General features: G+C 35.9%; 1 protein-coding gene across 3 annotated transcripts; it reads right to left on the reverse strand.

The window, feature by feature from the left end:
• Positions 1–4,180: 4,180 nt before the first annotated feature.
• TET10 (tetraspanin10) lies at positions 4,181–12,237 on the reverse strand. 3 transcript variants are annotated; one of them, XR_015182852.1, is made up of 13 exons: positions 12,219–12,237; positions 11,968–12,043; positions 11,277–11,389; positions 11,098–11,152; positions 10,926–10,981; positions 7,235–7,282; positions 6,827–6,875; positions 6,643–6,726; positions 6,504–6,583; positions 5,689–5,814; positions 5,527–5,602; positions 4,508–4,717; positions 4,181–4,334 (listed from the first exon to the last, which is right to left on the reverse strand). XR_015182852.1 is itself a non-coding variant. In XM_086458602.1 (12 exons), the coding sequence occupies exons 2-12, from the start codon at positions 12,019–12,021 to the stop codon at positions 4,649–4,651; spliced, it is 810 nt and encodes a 269-aa protein (XP_086314728.1). In that variant the 5' UTR covers positions 12,022–12,043; positions 12,219–12,237; the 3' UTR covers positions 4,181–4,648. The 3 variants fall into 3 exon arrangements, 2 of the variants coding, with proteins under 2 accessions (XP_086314728.1, XP_086314729.1); XM_086458602.1 differs by having other exon boundaries at positions 4,181–4,717; XM_086458603.1 differs by lacking the exon at positions 12,219–12,237 and having other exon boundaries at positions 4,181–4,717; positions 6,504–6,571.
• Positions 12,238–18,389: the final 6,152 nt, after the last annotated feature.

The following is an 18,389-nucleotide window of genomic DNA, read 5'->3' on the forward strand; positions in this document are numbered from 1 at the left end:
CAAAGCGAGGGCTACTTTGAAGGTGATAGCCCTTTGATTAAGAAGTAGAGGCTCCTTAGATAACAAGGGCTCTTTGATGAAGAAACAATGGCTTCTTAGAGAGCGAAGGGTCTTTAAGAAAAAGTGGGCTTTTTAAGGAGAAGCAAGAGCTTCTTGGAAAATGTATGTTTTTGTTTTTATAGTCACGGAGACTCGACTCCATGTCAACTTTGGAGTCATGGATCTTCAAGTTTATAGTCGCGGTGACTTGGCGTTACGTAGAATTTAGAGCCGTGGCTCTTCGAGTTTATAGTCATGGTGACTAGGCATCATGTCGACTTTAAAGCTGTGGCTCTTCGAGTTTATTGTCGTGGTGACTTGATGTCTTATCCATTTTAGAGCTATAACTCTTTGATTTTATAGAGTTGTGGGTCTGATTATCATACTAAAATGTAGTTCTTACTGCCTCACTATTTTACCAAGCTGAGTATCTTGGGTTTAGAAGTCATAAGATTGGTTATTGTGTTGACTTTTCTAGTTGGGATAGTTCCGAACTTGAGATTTGATGGATTTTTCACTCTTAAGTGTTGTCTCGTTGTCTTGTCATCTTGCCAACTCATTGAACTAGGTTGCCCACAGTTGATCATTCGTTATTTATGGAAGTTTTTTTCCTCAACGTGACTCAAGACATTATTTTCATAGTTTTTTAGACTTAAAAAGTAAAAAAATAAGGATGAATAATCTATCTTTACATAATTTAGGATTACCTTAACTATAGTTGGTGTTTCTCACTTTGAGTGGGCTTGAATATTCAATTCGTCGGAGTATTGAGATGGTGGAAGTTTTTAGTCTCTTATTGTTGTTTTAGTAATGTTTCTCCTACACTCTAAGGTAGTTCTCCTGCTTCTTCTTGAGTTCACCAAAATTTTATATACATCATGTCATCGATCAGAAGCATAAGAATAAGAGTATTTTCATGAGGTTTATGCATTTCTTTGCGATGTAGGTAAAAGAAGATGAATGATTATTCTCCTTCTGACAATGATCGAGTCTATCGTGGTTGATACTGAATATGATAGACTTCTTTCACTTGGAGTGCCTTTATTATTAGGCTTTTCGTTGTAAGTTGTTATGCGTGGTTCATCAAGAAGAGAAAAGATCTAAATCTTCTCTTGTATTGACATCTTTTACTCCTTGATGAGTTGTCACTTTGCCTCTCCATCTTGCTCTATTTGTGGAATTGGGACATTGTTATTCCCTTGAGGCTAATCATTCTCTCTCATTTGTTGTGTATCATGATTTGGAGTATTGACTGTATCTCGATGGTGATTTTTCCCTGAACCATTGAGTTGATTTTGTAAAGTTCCATTCTTTTGCTACAGGGTTGTCATTATTTCTTGTTGTTCTTGTATCTAGGATTAATACCCTTTGGAATTGGATCTATAGAGCTTGAAGAATTTCTACTTAGGTTTATGATTGGTTGGAAGTACTATCCATTGGATTAAAATGATGAAGTAAATAAAAGGTTGGAGTGTTACACGTGTGAGATCTCGTAAGAAGGATGTAAGTATAAATCTTCATTCTTGGGGTGTGGAGATTTCGTAGGTATCACCGAAAAGTTGGAAGTAAGTATAAACCTCCATTCTTATAATTTCTTCTTTAAATAGTGAATTTCTATTTGTCAGCTTGCATATGGATGTAGTTCCATTATAGGTGAACCACATATATCTTATGTTGCGATTATATTCTTTTCTCTACTTTCTTTATTTTTACTTGTATTTGTTTTGCAACTCATTTCTTGGGGTTTGATTTTGGAATTTGTTTATTTATTGTTAGAGGGGATTAATTTCGATAATCGGATTTTTGTGTGTGGCTTGGGATCTAGCCACGACATCGATCCGATTAAGAGTCAACACAACCCAGAACTAATCCCATTCGTTTTGTTCAATGTTGATTTTGATGAGGATGCCATCATAACGAACCTCAGCCTTGTTCGTCAAACTGATGAGGCTGCCATTGTAAGAATCAACTGAATCATTACTTTTGTTGGATTGATCCATGACAAAATGATCATATATTTCTTCTTCAGGAATTTCAGAAAGAAAGGTGGAGGAGGTTGAGAAAGAGAACGATGGTATTTGGGGAAGAACTATCTAGAGGAGGGGAGAGAGAGAGAGAGAGAGATCCAGCAAGGTGGATTGGGGCAACCATGAAGAGGTTGAAGACGATGGCTTTTGGTACATAGGGTTTTGAGAGAGAAGATGTGGAAGATAATGGGTTGGGGTTTTAGGGTTAATTTGTTTATATTTTTTTTAAAACATAGAGAGAGTGAGAGACGAGTGGCTATAGTTTTGTTTTAACAATTATTGATCGGATTTTCATCAAATTGGATTGATGTTAATCTGAAATCAATCCGAAATTTATCAGATTTTTAAATTGTAACTCGAATCCAATCCAAAAATCCAAAATTTTGATATGAATCCTATTTTTTGGATTTGATCGAATCAGATGTCGAATAAAAATCAGATCATTACTAGTCCTACTATAATCTTCTAGTTGCAATAATAATCAATATTTTTATTAATGTCATTGTTTTTAGGACAAAAAGATTGATAAATGTTTTAATAAAGAAAAAATACTTAATACAGTGGATGGTGAGGTTTTCATTAAAGAAGATTCTAATATTTTGGGAGTGAGGATCAGAGAAGGATTACTCCAAAATGCTACAAAGAGGATATAATAGAAATGCAATTTTGACATCTATTTGCCAAATCTCATTATTATGGTATGCAATTATACCTAGAAAAATTACACATGATGGATTTAAAGAAAATATTTTCTCATAATCAACTCCTTGGAACTTAAGTAAAACGTTCTAACAACATTTTGTTTTGGAAGTTTTCTCATATCTTGAGAGTTGATTGATAAATGTAGTAAATTAAGTATTGGTATCCTTTCTCTTGATGTGGTTGAGTTTCCATCTAGTTCTCTACACGATTTAATGCTTACTTGTCCGGGAATAAAGGTAATATCTACTTGAACCAGTCAACTTAAGTTAGATGCAATATAATAATGTTCATGAGATTGTTATTATACATTTCATTACATATCTTAAAGATTTACATTTACACCAATTAAGAACAATCAAATATATTAGACCGGAATGATTGATTTTATTTTCATATTATTGGTGGAAGTTTTGAAACTATAGAAACCCAATAAGATATTGTGATCATCACCCAAAGAATTATCAACTAAATTCATTTTCTACCTGATATTAGAGCACAATCTCTATTGAGAGCACCATTATTTGGTGATGGGGTCACTATCATCACTCGATCTAAATCCTTTCTCTTTATCACACCATATAATTTTAACTTTTCGTTCAATAAAAATCACATATTCCTCTATATATCTCTACAAATAAACTCCATTTTCTTAAATTTAAAATTTCTCCATGAGAGTTCTAATTGAATTGCACAATCTCAATTCGTATGCTTATAGGATAGATTATGATTGACATGCCTTATTTAGTGAGCCACCGACTCCAATAGACTCAAAAATGGCTGGAATGCAATAGAAATGACCATCATCAAGCAAGATTGGACTTTTGTGACTATCCATCATCAACTTATTGATGTGATCAATGATTAATATTTCATGTAATCAATTTGAGTATCCATCGTCGACTTATTCAAGAGATCGAGGATTAATATTTCATATAATCTAATTGTGTATTCCTTTTTCAAAATACCAGGAAATTGCATGAGAGAGGATAATAAAGATAAATTACATGTAATATAATAATGTGCAGTGTCATTGCTATGGTGCATCTCATCAAGCCTCTTAAATATTTAGATTTGCATGGATTAGATTGGAATGACAAATTGTCTTTCCATATCAGTGAAAGTTTTGAATCTATACAAATCCAAATAGGGTAATTGCAATCATCATCCAAGAATTATCAATGAAGTTTATTTTCTAAATAAACCATTGAACTCCCACATCACAAATTCGGCGAAATTGCAACTAACCTAAAAAGGGTTGGAGTTGGAAGCAACTCCTGAAATGAACTGTAATCGAAGTTTGAGTCAACGTAGGATATCCTATGCTGATTATTAGCATGGTCACCTAAAATTAAAATTTCTGCTTTGGATATCCTATGATGACACCAATTCCCATGGACGATAAAACACTAGAGTTCATTTCAGAAGGTTTTACAATTTATCAATCTTCCAATTCCCAAAGCTTTGTCTTCCAAACGAGTCCTTTTGAGTTAGATATAGATCATACATACCAGCAAGACCCACACTTTGCATCAATGTATCATTTTGCACATCTACCTTCAATGGTACCTAACACCAAGGTTCATATGTAATCTGAAATTTTAATTTCTTCTGCCATAAAAGAACAAAAGATGAAGAAATGAAAAACAAAAAAAAAACACTGCATTTGCAATCAAAGATGATATTCTTTGGAGAGCACAATTTGGTTTTCTTACTCCACGTAGAGATTATCAGATACCCACCTAAGGAAATATGGATGCTTCTATTTTTCATATTTTCTTCTTCTCCTGATCCAGTTTGTTTTGTCACGTTGACTGTACCAAATCTCAAGAAACGAGCTTCCCTTCATTAAGTAGAATTTTTTAGTGTTAAAAGGTCATGTTTCATACTTTGGATGCACAACTTCTGGCAGCATTTCTTCTTGCACAGCATCCCACAAAGTAGATCATCAACTAATGTCATACAAAGTAAAATGTCAAGAGTAGAATTTCAATCAAGAAAACATTAACTAAACTAGATTCTTTGAGATAGAATCACTAAAATAAAGAATTGCGATTGCAACATCTATTTTTAGGTGACTATTCAAGAAGTGCTTTTTGAGGTGTAGAAGTGCTTCTAGAACCTACGAAGCATTTCACTGCCAACTAAAACCATTTGAATGTATGAAGAGTGATGATGAGACAAGATAGAACCTATAATCTGTGCATGGGATTTTTTCTTTAAACAGAAAAGGAAGAAAAATGTTGTCACAAAATTCCGTAATTTTTGTCCACTCTGGCTTCCTGCAGAAGTCAGAAGCCAAAAGCAGTCCAGGCAGCTTCGGCTTCTGGCCCCTTTTGGCTATTGCCGGAGGGATTCGGAAACTGAGTGCTCACAAACATGCTTTGAGTTTGGAAAATGATTTTGATGGAAGAGAAGCAAAAAAGTCTACCCCCGAAACTCATAACTTCAGTGTATAAAGATGAAGACTACATAACAAGTCAAAGTTGAATGTGAAGTATTCAAATTCATGGACTGCGCACTAGTAGCAGCAGATACCTTCAATAAGTCTAGGTAACATTGCTTGTATTATTAAAAAGAGAGCTTCTATTGCCACACCAACTTTTGTGAACGCTACCCCAAGACGTTTGCTAATTCTTTGGTGATTCACATATGAATTGGGGTGGCGTTAGCAAAAGTTGGTGTGGCAATAGAATCTCTGTATTAAAATTTAAGTTAACTTTGCTGGATAACGTGGATTTGATGAGAGAAAATGGCTCACCAAAACAGCAAACAGAACCACATTAAAGATTGCAACCACTCTCCATTCAGTTTTCATATATTGTGCGACTCCGGCTCTGCAAAAAATAAACAGAGTGAATGATGGAAGATCTAGATAGACCTCATAAGGAAAAATAGAACATGGAAATTCATATCTGTTTACTTGCAAGAATCACAATTGTAGCACTTGATGGCTCGGGAATTTTTGTAAAGCTTGCAGTCATTGTTTGAACTGATTGGATGAAAGCTCAAGTCATAGTAGGAAGCATTTACCACAGGAAAGCCGCACCTAAGAAAATAACAAGTGGGTACAGTAAAAGAAATTTCAGTTAACTATGGTTACTATTCATGTCTCTTACAAATGCATCCTGAAAATATTTTGCCTAAACTTAGGCATGCACGATTGATTGCAAAGAAAATATTTTCTCATGAAAATCAATTTCTTATGAAAATAGTCCTGAGAAAAAAAAATTTCTCAGACTGATTGATGATTTGCACTTAGAAAAATGTCAAAAAGAGGGTTGGTTTTTAGTTTTGGATGTGGGGGTAATCATGAGAGAATAACATTAGGATTTCCATCCTAACGAGAAAACCATTTTCTCAGTGGAGGGGCATGTTGGAGCATATTTTCCTGTCAAAACAAGAAAATCATTTTTTGAGGGAAAATGATTTTTGCATGAATACATACAAGCATACACATACAAATACCATTTACCGAGGATATCATTCTCGCTCATTTCCCCCACTATCATATGGACCCTAGGCATTTTATTTTTTATTTTTTGTAGGATGTATTTGTACAATATATTAGAGATGCAATAGCAGATAAAAGCATGGCATAAATATCCTTGTACATACGCAGGTAAACAAGAGTGAGCTTTTCCAATTCAGGCCTTGGACATCAAGAAGAAGGGGAAGAATCCTGATTTAATTCTAAGATGAAACATTTGAAAAGTAAAGAAAGCAAAAGAAACCTACTCAGATGGTGGTCGACAACAACCAGCTTCAATGGGGGTCAGTTTTGCTGTTTTATACTCTTTAAGGGTCTGCATGAAACTCTGAAAATTCAAAATGGAACTTAGAAAATGACTTAATAGAAAGGGGAAAAAAAACTAACCTTATATTTCTTCGGCAGTTTATTACAGTCTTCAGATTTCACAAGACAACTCTTCAAGTGTTTCCAGTTCTGGGTATTGTTCAGCTACAAAATAAAAAAAGAAACTGCAATATAAAGCTAGAAAAGACTTGGGTAAAATCTGATTCGATCACTCGCAAAACTAATAGCAAGGAGAAGGCCTTACCTGTTTCAGAAACCAAGAACTGTAATCTCGAAGCTGATACTCCTTATACCTGAATAGGTAATCAGAGAACAAGATAAGACGAATGGTGGCTGCAATGAATAATGTACAAAGAACACTATTTTTTTAATTTTGTTTTAAATGAAAACTACAATTATTGTTCTACTTTTAAGGGGGATGGAAACCCAATTTTTCCCTTACTTTTTTTACTTCTATAGAAATTCACATTCACCTATGAGTACATATTAAGTGATTCAGTGATAAATCAAAGAAAGAAATAATAAAAATGCCTTAGTTTGGTCATATTAATTGGGTTTAATCTCACCTCATATTAAGTGATTCAGTGATAAATAAAAGAAAGAAATAATAAAAATGCCTTAGTTTGGTCATATTAATTGGGTTTAGTCTCACCTCAAACCAGCCGCAGTGTGACCAGATCCATTGTTTGTTATGATGAAACTGCAAGCACAAGAATAAAAATCAATTTTATTATGCAGAAAGCATATGTCGTGAGCAAGACTGGAAAGAGGGGGCACACCACCTAACCTTTCCCTTCCCCCCCCCCTCTTTTCCATGAGGTTGCAAAAGGAACATCAACAAGAGGCTAAGGTGTGCACTTTTTGCTCAAATCTAACATGAAAATTTGCTAACTTAAACATCAGAGTGGAATCGCAGGCTTGCCGTCAGAGTTGGAGAAGGAGATATAGAAAAGGGAATGGACTTGATCATTTGCACCACCAATCTCCATGAATGAGGTAGTGAATAGGGGGTCAAAAACAGCCCCCAGATCGACCCGGGCCGAAGTCCAAACGGTCTGGATTGGATATTGGTCCTAGAAGCCAACCTCCAAATTAAACCTGCTTGAGCCCAATCAGGCCCATGGAAGGCTTTCAGTTTTTTGGATGCCCTAGGAAGAGGAGACACATAAGACATACTAAATTGCAAACAATCCATGCCCTTGTAAAGAGGTCTGTCCCAGTTACTAACTCACCAAGTTACATATTCAAGTCCTAAACAGAAAGGATGTGATTGAGGTAGTGACTGCAATACTAGCAATAGTGGACAAGGAGCACTGTGAAGAAAGATAATTGAAAGACAAGCTGGAGCAGTTGAATAAGCCATACTAAAGAGAACTAGTAAAAGGGAAACAAGATGCATTATGGTTTGTCAACTTGCTCATTGTGGAATTTTCTACCTGATGAACACTCAAATGTTAGCAACATCAAAATGAAGTCAAACAAGGTTTTAAAGTCTGCCTTGATGGCTTGATGGATGGTGAAGGTTCCAAAATATGGACAAGCCTCAAAACATAGCCTGAAAGCCTATTAAAAGGTGTTTTAATGCTTAATCAGTCAGGTTGCCTACAAAATTTTGTTCTTAAATAATTTTTTCCTTTCTAATTTTTATAAGAGAAAGGCCTGAGGCCGACCCGAAGCCCGCTATAGAGCAGGGCCATGGGTAGGGCTCACATAAAGCAGATTTTAGATTCACTTTCAATCCCTCGAGACTATGAATGTCATCTCCAATTACGACTATGTCATCCGCATAGTAAAGCAAAAGGCCATACCCCGATTTACACTAGTAGTGAATTTTCTTGACAATTTCATTAAAAAACTTATTACTAGCTTAATTAAGCATTATAAAATACTTCAATATATCATATACTCAAGATTCATCGTTCTCCTGATTTATTGTTCCCTCATGTTCAAGATATCTTGTTCCATAAGCTTAGTGAAATGCTGAAACCGAGATTCTAATTTCTTTGGTACCTTTTGGATAGCATGGGTTTCGGTGGGAAGTGGATTAGTTGGATGAGGAAGTGCGTACCCACAAATTCTTCCTCTATCATAGTGAACAAAGTCCACTGGTTATTTCAGAAGCTCTAGTGGTTTAAGACAAGGTGATCCACTTTCTCCTTTCATGTTTAATCTAGTGGTTGAAGCTTTGGGGATGTTTGTTCATGTCACTTCATTGGATGCGCTGTCCAGTTTTGGCGTTTTTGAGTTGGGCCCAAAAGTCTCACCTTCAGTTTGCCGATGACACTCTTGTCTTTCTAAATGCTACAACTAGTCAGGTGTGTTTCCTTAAGGGCCTCTTATGTTTGTTCGAGGCTGTCTCAAGTCTGCCCATTAATTTAAGAAGAAAAAGATGTATGCATTAGGTGAAGTTCCCAATATTCAGGCTTGGGCATAATTAATGGGGTGTCAATTAAGTAACTTTCCTAGCTCCTATTTGGGCTTTCCTTTGGGTGCAATGTATGATTCTACGTCAGCTTGGGACGATTTGATAGAGTGAGGAAGAGCTAGGATCGTGGAAAGCTAAGTATTTGTTGAAGGGGGGGAGGTGGGAAGCTAACTTTGATTAGAAGCACTTTATCTATAGCATTCTAAACCATTTCTTATCTTTACTCTCTATGCCTAGGAAAATCGAATTGCATCTCGAGATAGTGGTGAGAGATTTCTTGTGGAACAACAATTTAGGAAACAGAAAACTTCATCTTGCTAATTGGTAGCTTGTTTGTAAGCCTAGGAGATTGGGTGGTATGGGTATTAGAAGGTTCAAATCCATGAATAGAGCTTTGTTGGGGAAGTGAGTTTGGCACTTCAACATTGAAAAATAGGAGTTATGGAGGAAGATTATTGTGAGGAAGATTATTGGTTTAGTATGCCGATTAGGCTTCCTTTTGGGTGTGGTGTATGGAAAGGCATTGCAAAATTGGGAGGGGTGTTGGGCGAACATATTAGGTCAAAGTGGGCAAAGGTAACCATATTCATTTTTGGGAGGACAGTTGGTGTACCAAGACTCCTTTACAGATTTTATTCCCAGATCTGTATGATTTATCCACAAAGAAACGAATGTCCATCTCTTTTTTTCATGTACGTAACGAAAGGGGTGAGTCTTGGGATCTAGTTCTCAAAAGGAAATTGAATGATTGGAAAATCGAGGATGCAATCTCTATCATAAAGATGTTAGCTTTCACAAGTCCTTCGCTGGATAGGGGAGATAGCCGGATTTGGAAAGGTAGTAGAGATGGTCGATTCTCTATCAAGTTGTTTTATGCATTGCTTGAAAGTAATCAAGAGGTTTGTTTTCCTTCCTCAATCATTTGAAGATCTAAAATGCCCTCCAAAAGTGTCTTTTTTTCATGTGGTTGGCAATCTTTAATGAGCCTCCTATGATTGATCTCCTTAAGCACAAAAGTTTCGTGTTAGTTAATATTGTCATCTGTGCAAAGAGAACGAGGAGTTTGTGGATCATTGCCTCATCTATTGCAACATTGCTTTTAGTGTTTGATCTTATTTTCTCTCCTCGTTTAATGTCTTATAGCGTCATCCTTCTATAAACACCCCATTTTTTCCTAAGCAGAGCTCGAGAGCACCAAAAACCTTTCAATAAGGGACTTGACCCAAGGCAGTTTGCAGGAGGTTTCAAAATCCCAACTTTCAAACATCCACAAGGCCTAAAGGCCATTTTTCAAGATTCTGGATTAAGCCTTGCCGTACCTAACCCTTGGCCAAGCTTACTTTTAAGTCTGGTCGTCCCTCAACCCTGGCCTAGCTTAGATTTGACTTGGCCAGGAGTAATTTTTGCTTGGTCCAAGGGTGACCCACGGCCAAGCTTATTTTTGTTCATGTCTTGGTTTACCCAAGGCCAATTCTGATGGGCAGTTACAAGCCCATGTGAGACAGCATTGAATACCAGAACTACTACCAAGATAAAGAACAAATCACCACATACTGCAATCCTAGATAGTCCCTCAAACTTCCATGCTTTGGGAACAAAGGGAACAAAGCTTAAAATAGGGGACTAAGGAACAACTAATGTGAAGAGTATATTACCAAGATTAAACAAACCACTATCACAAAGCACTTTATCATTCATCATTGACCAACACCTAATGCAGAATAAGTTTCAACAATGTTATCACCTATGTTGTTCTCTGACAATCAGAATAAAGGGAAAAAACAAATAACTAAAAAGTATGATAAGGGGAAAATTGAAAGTGATGCTTACACACCAGATTTGGCAGAGAACTCTACAAAATAAAGATTAACCAAAGAAAGAAAAGAAATTCCAGATTTCGCAATAGAAATATACTTACGCCAACACTGTAAATACCAGAATTGCCAGTAATACCAAGCACAACATCACGAGATACTATAATTCTAGAGTCAAGGTCATTATGAATAACCTCACGGTCCATACTCCAACGTAACGAGAAAAAGCAACAACTAAAAACCCCAAAACATCACAAACTTAACATAGAAGGATACAATCCATAACAATATCGAGATGTTCTTGAATGCACCAATAAACCCAATTAAAGATCTGTAAATAAAAGAAAACAGCATAAGCATGTTGTGTTAGAAACATAGAAGTAGATGAACAAACCAATTTAAAAATAAATAAAAAGAAAATACATTATGATAAATACAAAAAGATGGAAGCTTACATGAGAAGAATGAAGGCACCAAGGCCTAGAACAGGGAGAGTAAGAGACTTTCGACAACCGTCGTTTTGAGTACTCATCCAAACCCCAAAACAAATCACAGCTACTGCCAATAACTGAAGAATTCAAACAAGAAATTATAAAAACAAGCTCAAAATTTATGTATTTCCCAACCCCCCTCATTATATCACTACTGGTTATTTACTTCCTTTTTTAATTATATAATATAAAAAATTACTATCTTCTGAAGCAAAAATATTTCCCAAAAAGACACAGAACAAAATTCCTCTTCAGTTGCTAAATGAGAGGGAAAAAAATGGAGAAATGCATTGTACCCAGACACATTAAACTTTCAATAGAAGTATTTATTTGAAAATATCAAACACAGCCCTAACCATATTTAGCAAAACTTGTGAATGAGAACATCCAGATATGAATTAAACAACAAATAAAATAAAAATGCTTCAACTGAAACAACCCTTTTACAGAAATAAAATAGTTGCTAAAATGAGCATTAGAGCCCAACAACTGAGAAAAGTGAACCTATTAAAGAGAGTTTGAAATAACAAAGAAACAAAGAAGAAGCAGAAGAAGAAATGAGGGGAGATTAAAGAAGCAAACAAGGAATGATATAACACGAAATGTACTATAAATATAAACAAAAAAGAGAAGATTAAAAAAAAAAAAAGTTTACCATAGTGAAAAAGTTGATCCATCTGATCACAAAGGTGCTTATTCCCGAACTCATCTTTCTTTCTCTTCTCTCAGACCTTCAAAAACAGATAGAGATCTAACAATATAAGTAAGACACAATTTCTGACAGTGAAGGTAGTGATCTAATAAAAGAAGATTATTTTCCCAAGTCCCAAGTCCCAAGTCCCAAGTCGCAAGAGCCACTTAGACTGCAAGAAGGGTACAGTAATGAATGATAGGTATGGAGATTACAGGTTTTCACCAAGGGTGTTTTCGTCCGTAAAAATAAAGAAGCACATGGACCCTGGCTTCAAAGTTTACCACATAGAAGACTTGTTCTCTTGTCTCGTCCAGACAACTACATTTCCTTGAGATAAGGATGAATGTTTGCGGTCCGAGGAAAGGCAGGAATCCGAACTTGAAGAGCCAATTACTTGACACGTTGCATCATATATTTTGGATTTTATAACATACCCCTCTACCTTGCTATGAATTTTTGAGATACCTCCTTGTGTTTTCAAACTAAGTAACATAACCCCTTGAGACCACAATTTGTATCTTTTCTTATAGACCATAATAACAAAGCTCGAATTTGATAATTATTCAGGAAGCTTCAATTCCGTTAGTTCAGATAAATTCAAAAAAATATTTATCAAAATCTTAGAATTATTTTTGGAAATATACAATTTGTGTGGGTAAAAAGTGGTACAAGACACGTGACGTAAATAAGATGAATATTAATCACATGGCGAATTTAATACGTATCTCGAGAATTGATTGTTGTATTTTAAATTAGATTTTATTTATTTAATAATATAATTTTAGCTAAAAATAAAAGGTCTCCTACAAAATCTCTATTTTTGGAAAATGATATATTTGAATAAGTGATTGAGAATTCTTTGATTGGACAGTGATTGACTCATTCCATTAGAGTTTAGTTTCATCTTTTTCTATAAAAGAGGGGGATTATCATGTAAAGGGGCAGAGATTTTGTAAATATGGAATGGTCTGGAATGACTTCAAGAATAGTGGGATGGTCCTGATCGTTGGTGTAGACACCTCAATTTGAACGGGCCACTACTCGAAAGGGCCCAAAAATACAGATTTTTCAAATAAATGGGCCAACGGGCCTCAAGGGCCTAAGTCATTGAAAAGTGACATTTTGATTGAACCAAGGCCCCTAAGACCTCCTAATGGTTTGGGAGGCCCGCCAAAAAGACTCGGCCAACCCTCCGCTTTCCCAATATTCACCATTCCGCTTCCAAAACCAAAAACGCCAAATTTTCGATAAAGTTCACCAACGGGCTTAAAAAGCCCGATTTGCCAACACGTGGCATTTTGATTAATTCAATAATTTCAAAATCTAAAAAAAAATGGATAAAACTAAAAATACGAGACTTGGGACATCTATCACTTCCTCTACCTTCACCGCTCCGCTCCCGAATCCAATTACCCTAAGCCCACCTAAAGCCCACGAACCCTCAACACTCACAAATTACATTTCTCACCTCCCCCCTAACCTAAATCCAATCCCACACCACCTAAAACCTAAAACATACCCACCCTCAAAAAAATCCAATTCAAAACAAACCCTACCCAATCCAATAACCCAAAACCATTCTATAACCCAAGCCCAATACACTAAAAAGCCCACAAACCTTTATCCATATCCAATTCACATCCGACCCATAATCCTAACCCACAAACCACTACCCACATCAACTAATCATCATCTTGGTAATCAAGATGGGACACATGTCACCACCCCAACTCACCTCCCTCATCCCCAACCTATCCCATCACCTTTTCTCTCAAATCAAACACATCTACCCACACCCCTAACCTATACCTCCCTGAATCTACCCACATCAATTCATCACCTTCTCTCTAAAAAAATCTAATCTACCCACACCCCTAACCTATACCTCCCCCTAATCTACCCTCATCATTCTCTACAAAATCCACATCTACAACCTAAACCTACACCCATCCTCTCAAGTCAAACACTCAACCTCTCCCATCAACCCATCTCCACCCATTTTGACACATGGCATCATCTCCCACACCCTCCCAAAATATCATCAACCACCTTCTTATACAACCCTTCTTTTAATTAAAATCCCATCCCCTCAACTCACTTCACCAATTAATTACTCTCTTACACAATCTCATCCTCTCAACCACTCTCATTTATTTTATTCCATCTAATACTCAATTCAAATGGGTTGAAAGATCTAACCCATTTGGGTTGTAAAACAACCTATTTACCCTTCTTACACAAATGCTCTTCAATTATCTCTAATTTACCCCCACTTTTCTCTTAAACCCCACACCATTCTACCACTTCTCTTCATTTTACCCCATTATATCCCTAAAATAACTCCTCAACATCTATAAATACCCTCATCCTCTTTCCAAAAAAGTCCCAACTTTCACTACAAAAATTATCTCCCCAACTCTCATTACTAACAACTATCACCAAATCTACCAATCATCTCTTATTAATTCCACACCAAGTCTCACTAAAAAAAAAAAAAAAGAATCCCTACTCTCTCTAATCACTTCTTCCCATTCTCATACTCTCATATTCTACTGAGGACTCAAGAAGACTCAAAGAAGGAGAAGGAATGAAAGAAAAGAAAAGAAAACTTTGAAGCTTCAAGGTGGGTCCAAGGCAATCCTCCCCTCTCTCTCTACCCTCTCCTCCTCCCTCTTCTATTATCCCCTCTCCTCTTCATTTTATTTTAGATAACTTAGGATGAATGGACCTCAAGGCTAAGGATAAGGATCATCTTCATCAATGAGATGATCCTATGATCGAGCCGAAAGTAAATCCTTATTTAGGGTACAAATGCACAACACGTGGCACTATATTTTTCGTATTTTTTTAAAATCAAAATGATCGAGTTGAGTTGAGGTTACCACTATTTAGTGGGGAGAAAAGGGTGCCTAACACCTTCCCTTTTCTCTAACCTAGCCGCTTACCCCGAATCTCAAGATTTGATCCGTACCTTATCCATCAAGAGTCACTAAATGTCAAAATGTCACTTTTTCAAAAAAATGCACATCGGGTCACCATTCACACCCACTTACAATATGAATGGTGGCGACTCCAATCCTTAGTAGATGTGGCCGTCGTAATGACGAAATCACGTATCTACAGTTGGATTACAGAAATTAATTATTTATACTCTCCTTAGCTTATGAACAACTAAGGGATCAAACCCAAGATAATGGGGGGATATTATCAAGTTAGCAAGAAATGAAGTTAATCTAATGTTATAGTTCAAATATATTTTTGTATTTTTGTGAAACAAGATAAAAAGTAAAATGCTACTGAAAATTAAAGAAATAGAAGATAAATTACACTAATAAACGAAGATAAAACATCCATTAGCGATTAGAGTAACTTAGGATTAGCACATAAAACTATATTTGAGTTTATCCTTTTTTACCTTCAACCATAAGGACTTGGTGTAAGCTCTTTGAGTTAGAAGATATGGCGTGAAGCTTATGAGAAAACGTTGTAGTTATGACTCCTTCACTCACTATTATATGAAATTCCTACCACCAAATATCTAATTTAAGAATGTTTTAAATTTGGTAGGGAAAAGTTGTCTTGAAAATAAGCTAAACTAGGCCTTTCAACATAAGGTCGGTCGACCGAGGTATGTCAAACGACCAAACCTGAGTATTGTTGAAGCGATATCTTGGATGACCGAGGTCTGTCGATCGAACTTTTCTTTGGTCGACTGAACCTAAGAGGATTGCCATCTGCAATCCTTTGGGGGAAGATGGGTGGGTCAACTGAGCGTAATAGTTTTTTCATCTTCTTCTCTGATTTCTTCAAACTTGCCCATAATTCTTCTTAAAAATAAAATTCCAATGATCATGGTCATAAAACTAATAGATCTAATCTTTTTTCTAACTTTTGACATAAGATTTACAATTTAAAAATAAGATCAAGGATTTAAATCATCTAATCATGCATGGGTTTTGAAGAATGTGTCATTAGATTGAAATCCAAATCTAGTTCTTGGATGTAAAATAATTTTCTACTAAAAATTTAGCAATTAAAGGGTGGAAGGGAAAAGTTTCTATATGTTTAGTATTTTCTTCAATACAATGGCACCGAGATCAACTCCTAATATCTCTCTTTGTTCACTTTTATTTTTTTTCTCACTGACAAAATCACAATCTATTTAGATCAACACGAAGCCCTTTCTAATAGAAAACTTTTCTTCTCTTTTGTTGAGTGTTACTATTGCTCTACAAACCTCGAATCGATTATTTTATCTCTTGTATTCAGAAGAGAGAATGAAAAATCTCTAAATCTTTAATATGTTTGATATTTATAGTGACTTAAGGACATAAAGGTCATTTTTGAATTTATTTTATTTTATTATTGAAAAGTCCATGTCCTGAACTCCAAATTTCGCAAACTTATAGTCTATTTTGGATATTTTTTTGATACGAGCCTAATGGTGTTATCAAATTTTCAAGAATCAATTTCTAAGAAATTTTTTATTTCTATGTGTCCAAACTTAACCATCAATTAGAATTACTCGAGATACGCAATGGATTTCTAATGCATTACAACCTCCCCCACTTAAATGAATTTCGTCCTCGAAATTAAAACATATCTTAATCTGAAAATAATTTTGGAAATTGCACTTGCATCTTCACTTATTTTCCCAAGTTGCTTCTTCGACATTATGATGCCTCCAAAGCACCTTCACTAATGGGATAACTCTTGATCTCAACATCTTCTCCTTATGATGAAGAATCTGTATTGGCCCATCTTCATATGATATATCTTCCTCTAAATTCATAGATTGCCAGGCTATGATATGGGACGGGTCTGGTTCATATTTCCTTAACATTGATACATGAAAGACATTATGAACCCTCTCTAACTAATCTAGTAAAGCTAACTTGCATGCAACCATGCTAATCCTTTCTGTGATATCAAATGGTCCTACAAATCTTGGCTTCAATTTACCTTTTATGTTGAACCTATTGATTCTTCTTTTTGTAATACTTCCAAGAACACAAAATCACCCACTACAAACTCCAATGGTCATCTACGATGATCTGCAAACTTTTTGATCTACTCTATGTAACCCACAATCTCTCTCAGATCTTTCTTATCTTCTCGGTGGTTTCTAAGACTATACCATGTCCCAAACCAATATTGTCACCAACTTCTGCCCAACTATTTGATGATCTAAGTGGTCTACCATACAATGCTGCAAATAGTGTCATTCCTCTACTATATTGATAACTATTATTATAAGCAAATTCAACTAATTCCAAATGATTCTTCTAGTTACCTCCAAAATCTAGCACACAAGCCTTGAACATATCCTTTAATATTTGAATAACCTGTTCTAATTGCCCATTTTTTTATGGGTGGAATGTTGTACTCATCTTCAACTTCATACTAAAGGCAAGTTCAAAACTTTTATAGAATTGGGATGTGAAACATAGATCTTAAATTCTACTCAATCTATCTACGATGTAAGTCATCTTAATATGTAGAAGTGAGTAGATTTAGTAAGTCTATCCACAATTACCCATACCACATCGATCCCATCACTTTCCTTCGGTAACCCACAAACACAATCCATTGTCACATATTTCCATTTCCACTCTGGAATAGGAAGTGGCTACAACAATCCCGTTCATCTCCTATGCTCAGCCTTTACCTACTAATTATCATATATTGACTTATATACTGAGCAATGTGTTTCTTCATTCGTGATGATGAGACTATCGTTGTCCTTCCCATAAAAATTAATTTATATGACTTTCCTTGACATGTGGGGTAAATAAGAGATCGAACCCAAGAGAAAGGGGGTAGAATTAAGTTAAGAAAATGAAATTGAATCTAACAAATTCTATTAAAACTATTTTTGTATTTTTTGAAGTTACCAAAAGAAAATAAAAATTGCTAGAAAGTTAAACTAATGGAAATGAAATTAGGGTATGTTTGATTGCACATGGAAAATAAGGTGGAAAATCAATTTCCATGGAAAATGACATTTTTCAAGTGTTTGATTGCACATGGAAATGGAATTCATTTTCCACCCCATTCAAAAAGTCCACTAAATCATGGATTTCACTTTCCCACCCATATGGGTGGGAAAATGAAATCCACCCATGTTTTCCATCATCAATTATTCCCTACCACCACCACCACCATTACACTAACCTTGCCGTCGTCGTCATCGCCGTCGCCGTTGGCTCCGTCTCCGACCACCTTCTCTCTCTCTCTTCTTATTTTTCTTATTCTCCATCTCTCACCTCCTCCACCACCACCACCACCAAGTTCTCCCCCCATTTTCCTCACTTACCTTCATCGTCGCCGCCGCCACCGCCTCCACCATCGTCGTCGTAGCAGCCACCGCCACCGCCACCGCC

Source organism: Akebia trifoliata, chromosome 11, assembly GCF_017979445.1.
Source record: "Akebia trifoliata isolate Shusen 1 chromosome 11, ASM1797944v1, whole genome shotgun sequence".
Classification (NCBI taxonomy): Eukaryota; Viridiplantae; Streptophyta; class Magnoliopsida; order Ranunculales; family Lardizabalaceae; genus Akebia; species Akebia trifoliata.

What these genes read in the sequence shown, in the direction of transcription:
- TET10 (XM_086458602.1), bottom strand. Translation starts at nt 12,021, where the DNA reads ATGAGTTCGGGAATAAGCACCTTTGTGATCAGATGGATCAACTTTTTC. An exon ending in CACACTGCGGCTGGTTTGAG is followed by an intron (nt 6,876 to 7,234) that starts GTGAGACTAAAC and finishes TTACCTATTCAG; the next exon opens with GTATAAGGAGTATCAGCTTC. An exon ending in GTTCTTGGTTTCTGAAACAG is followed by an intron (nt 6,727 to 6,826) that starts GTAAGGCCTTCT and finishes TTTATTTTGTAG; the next exon opens with CTGAACAATACCCAGAACTG.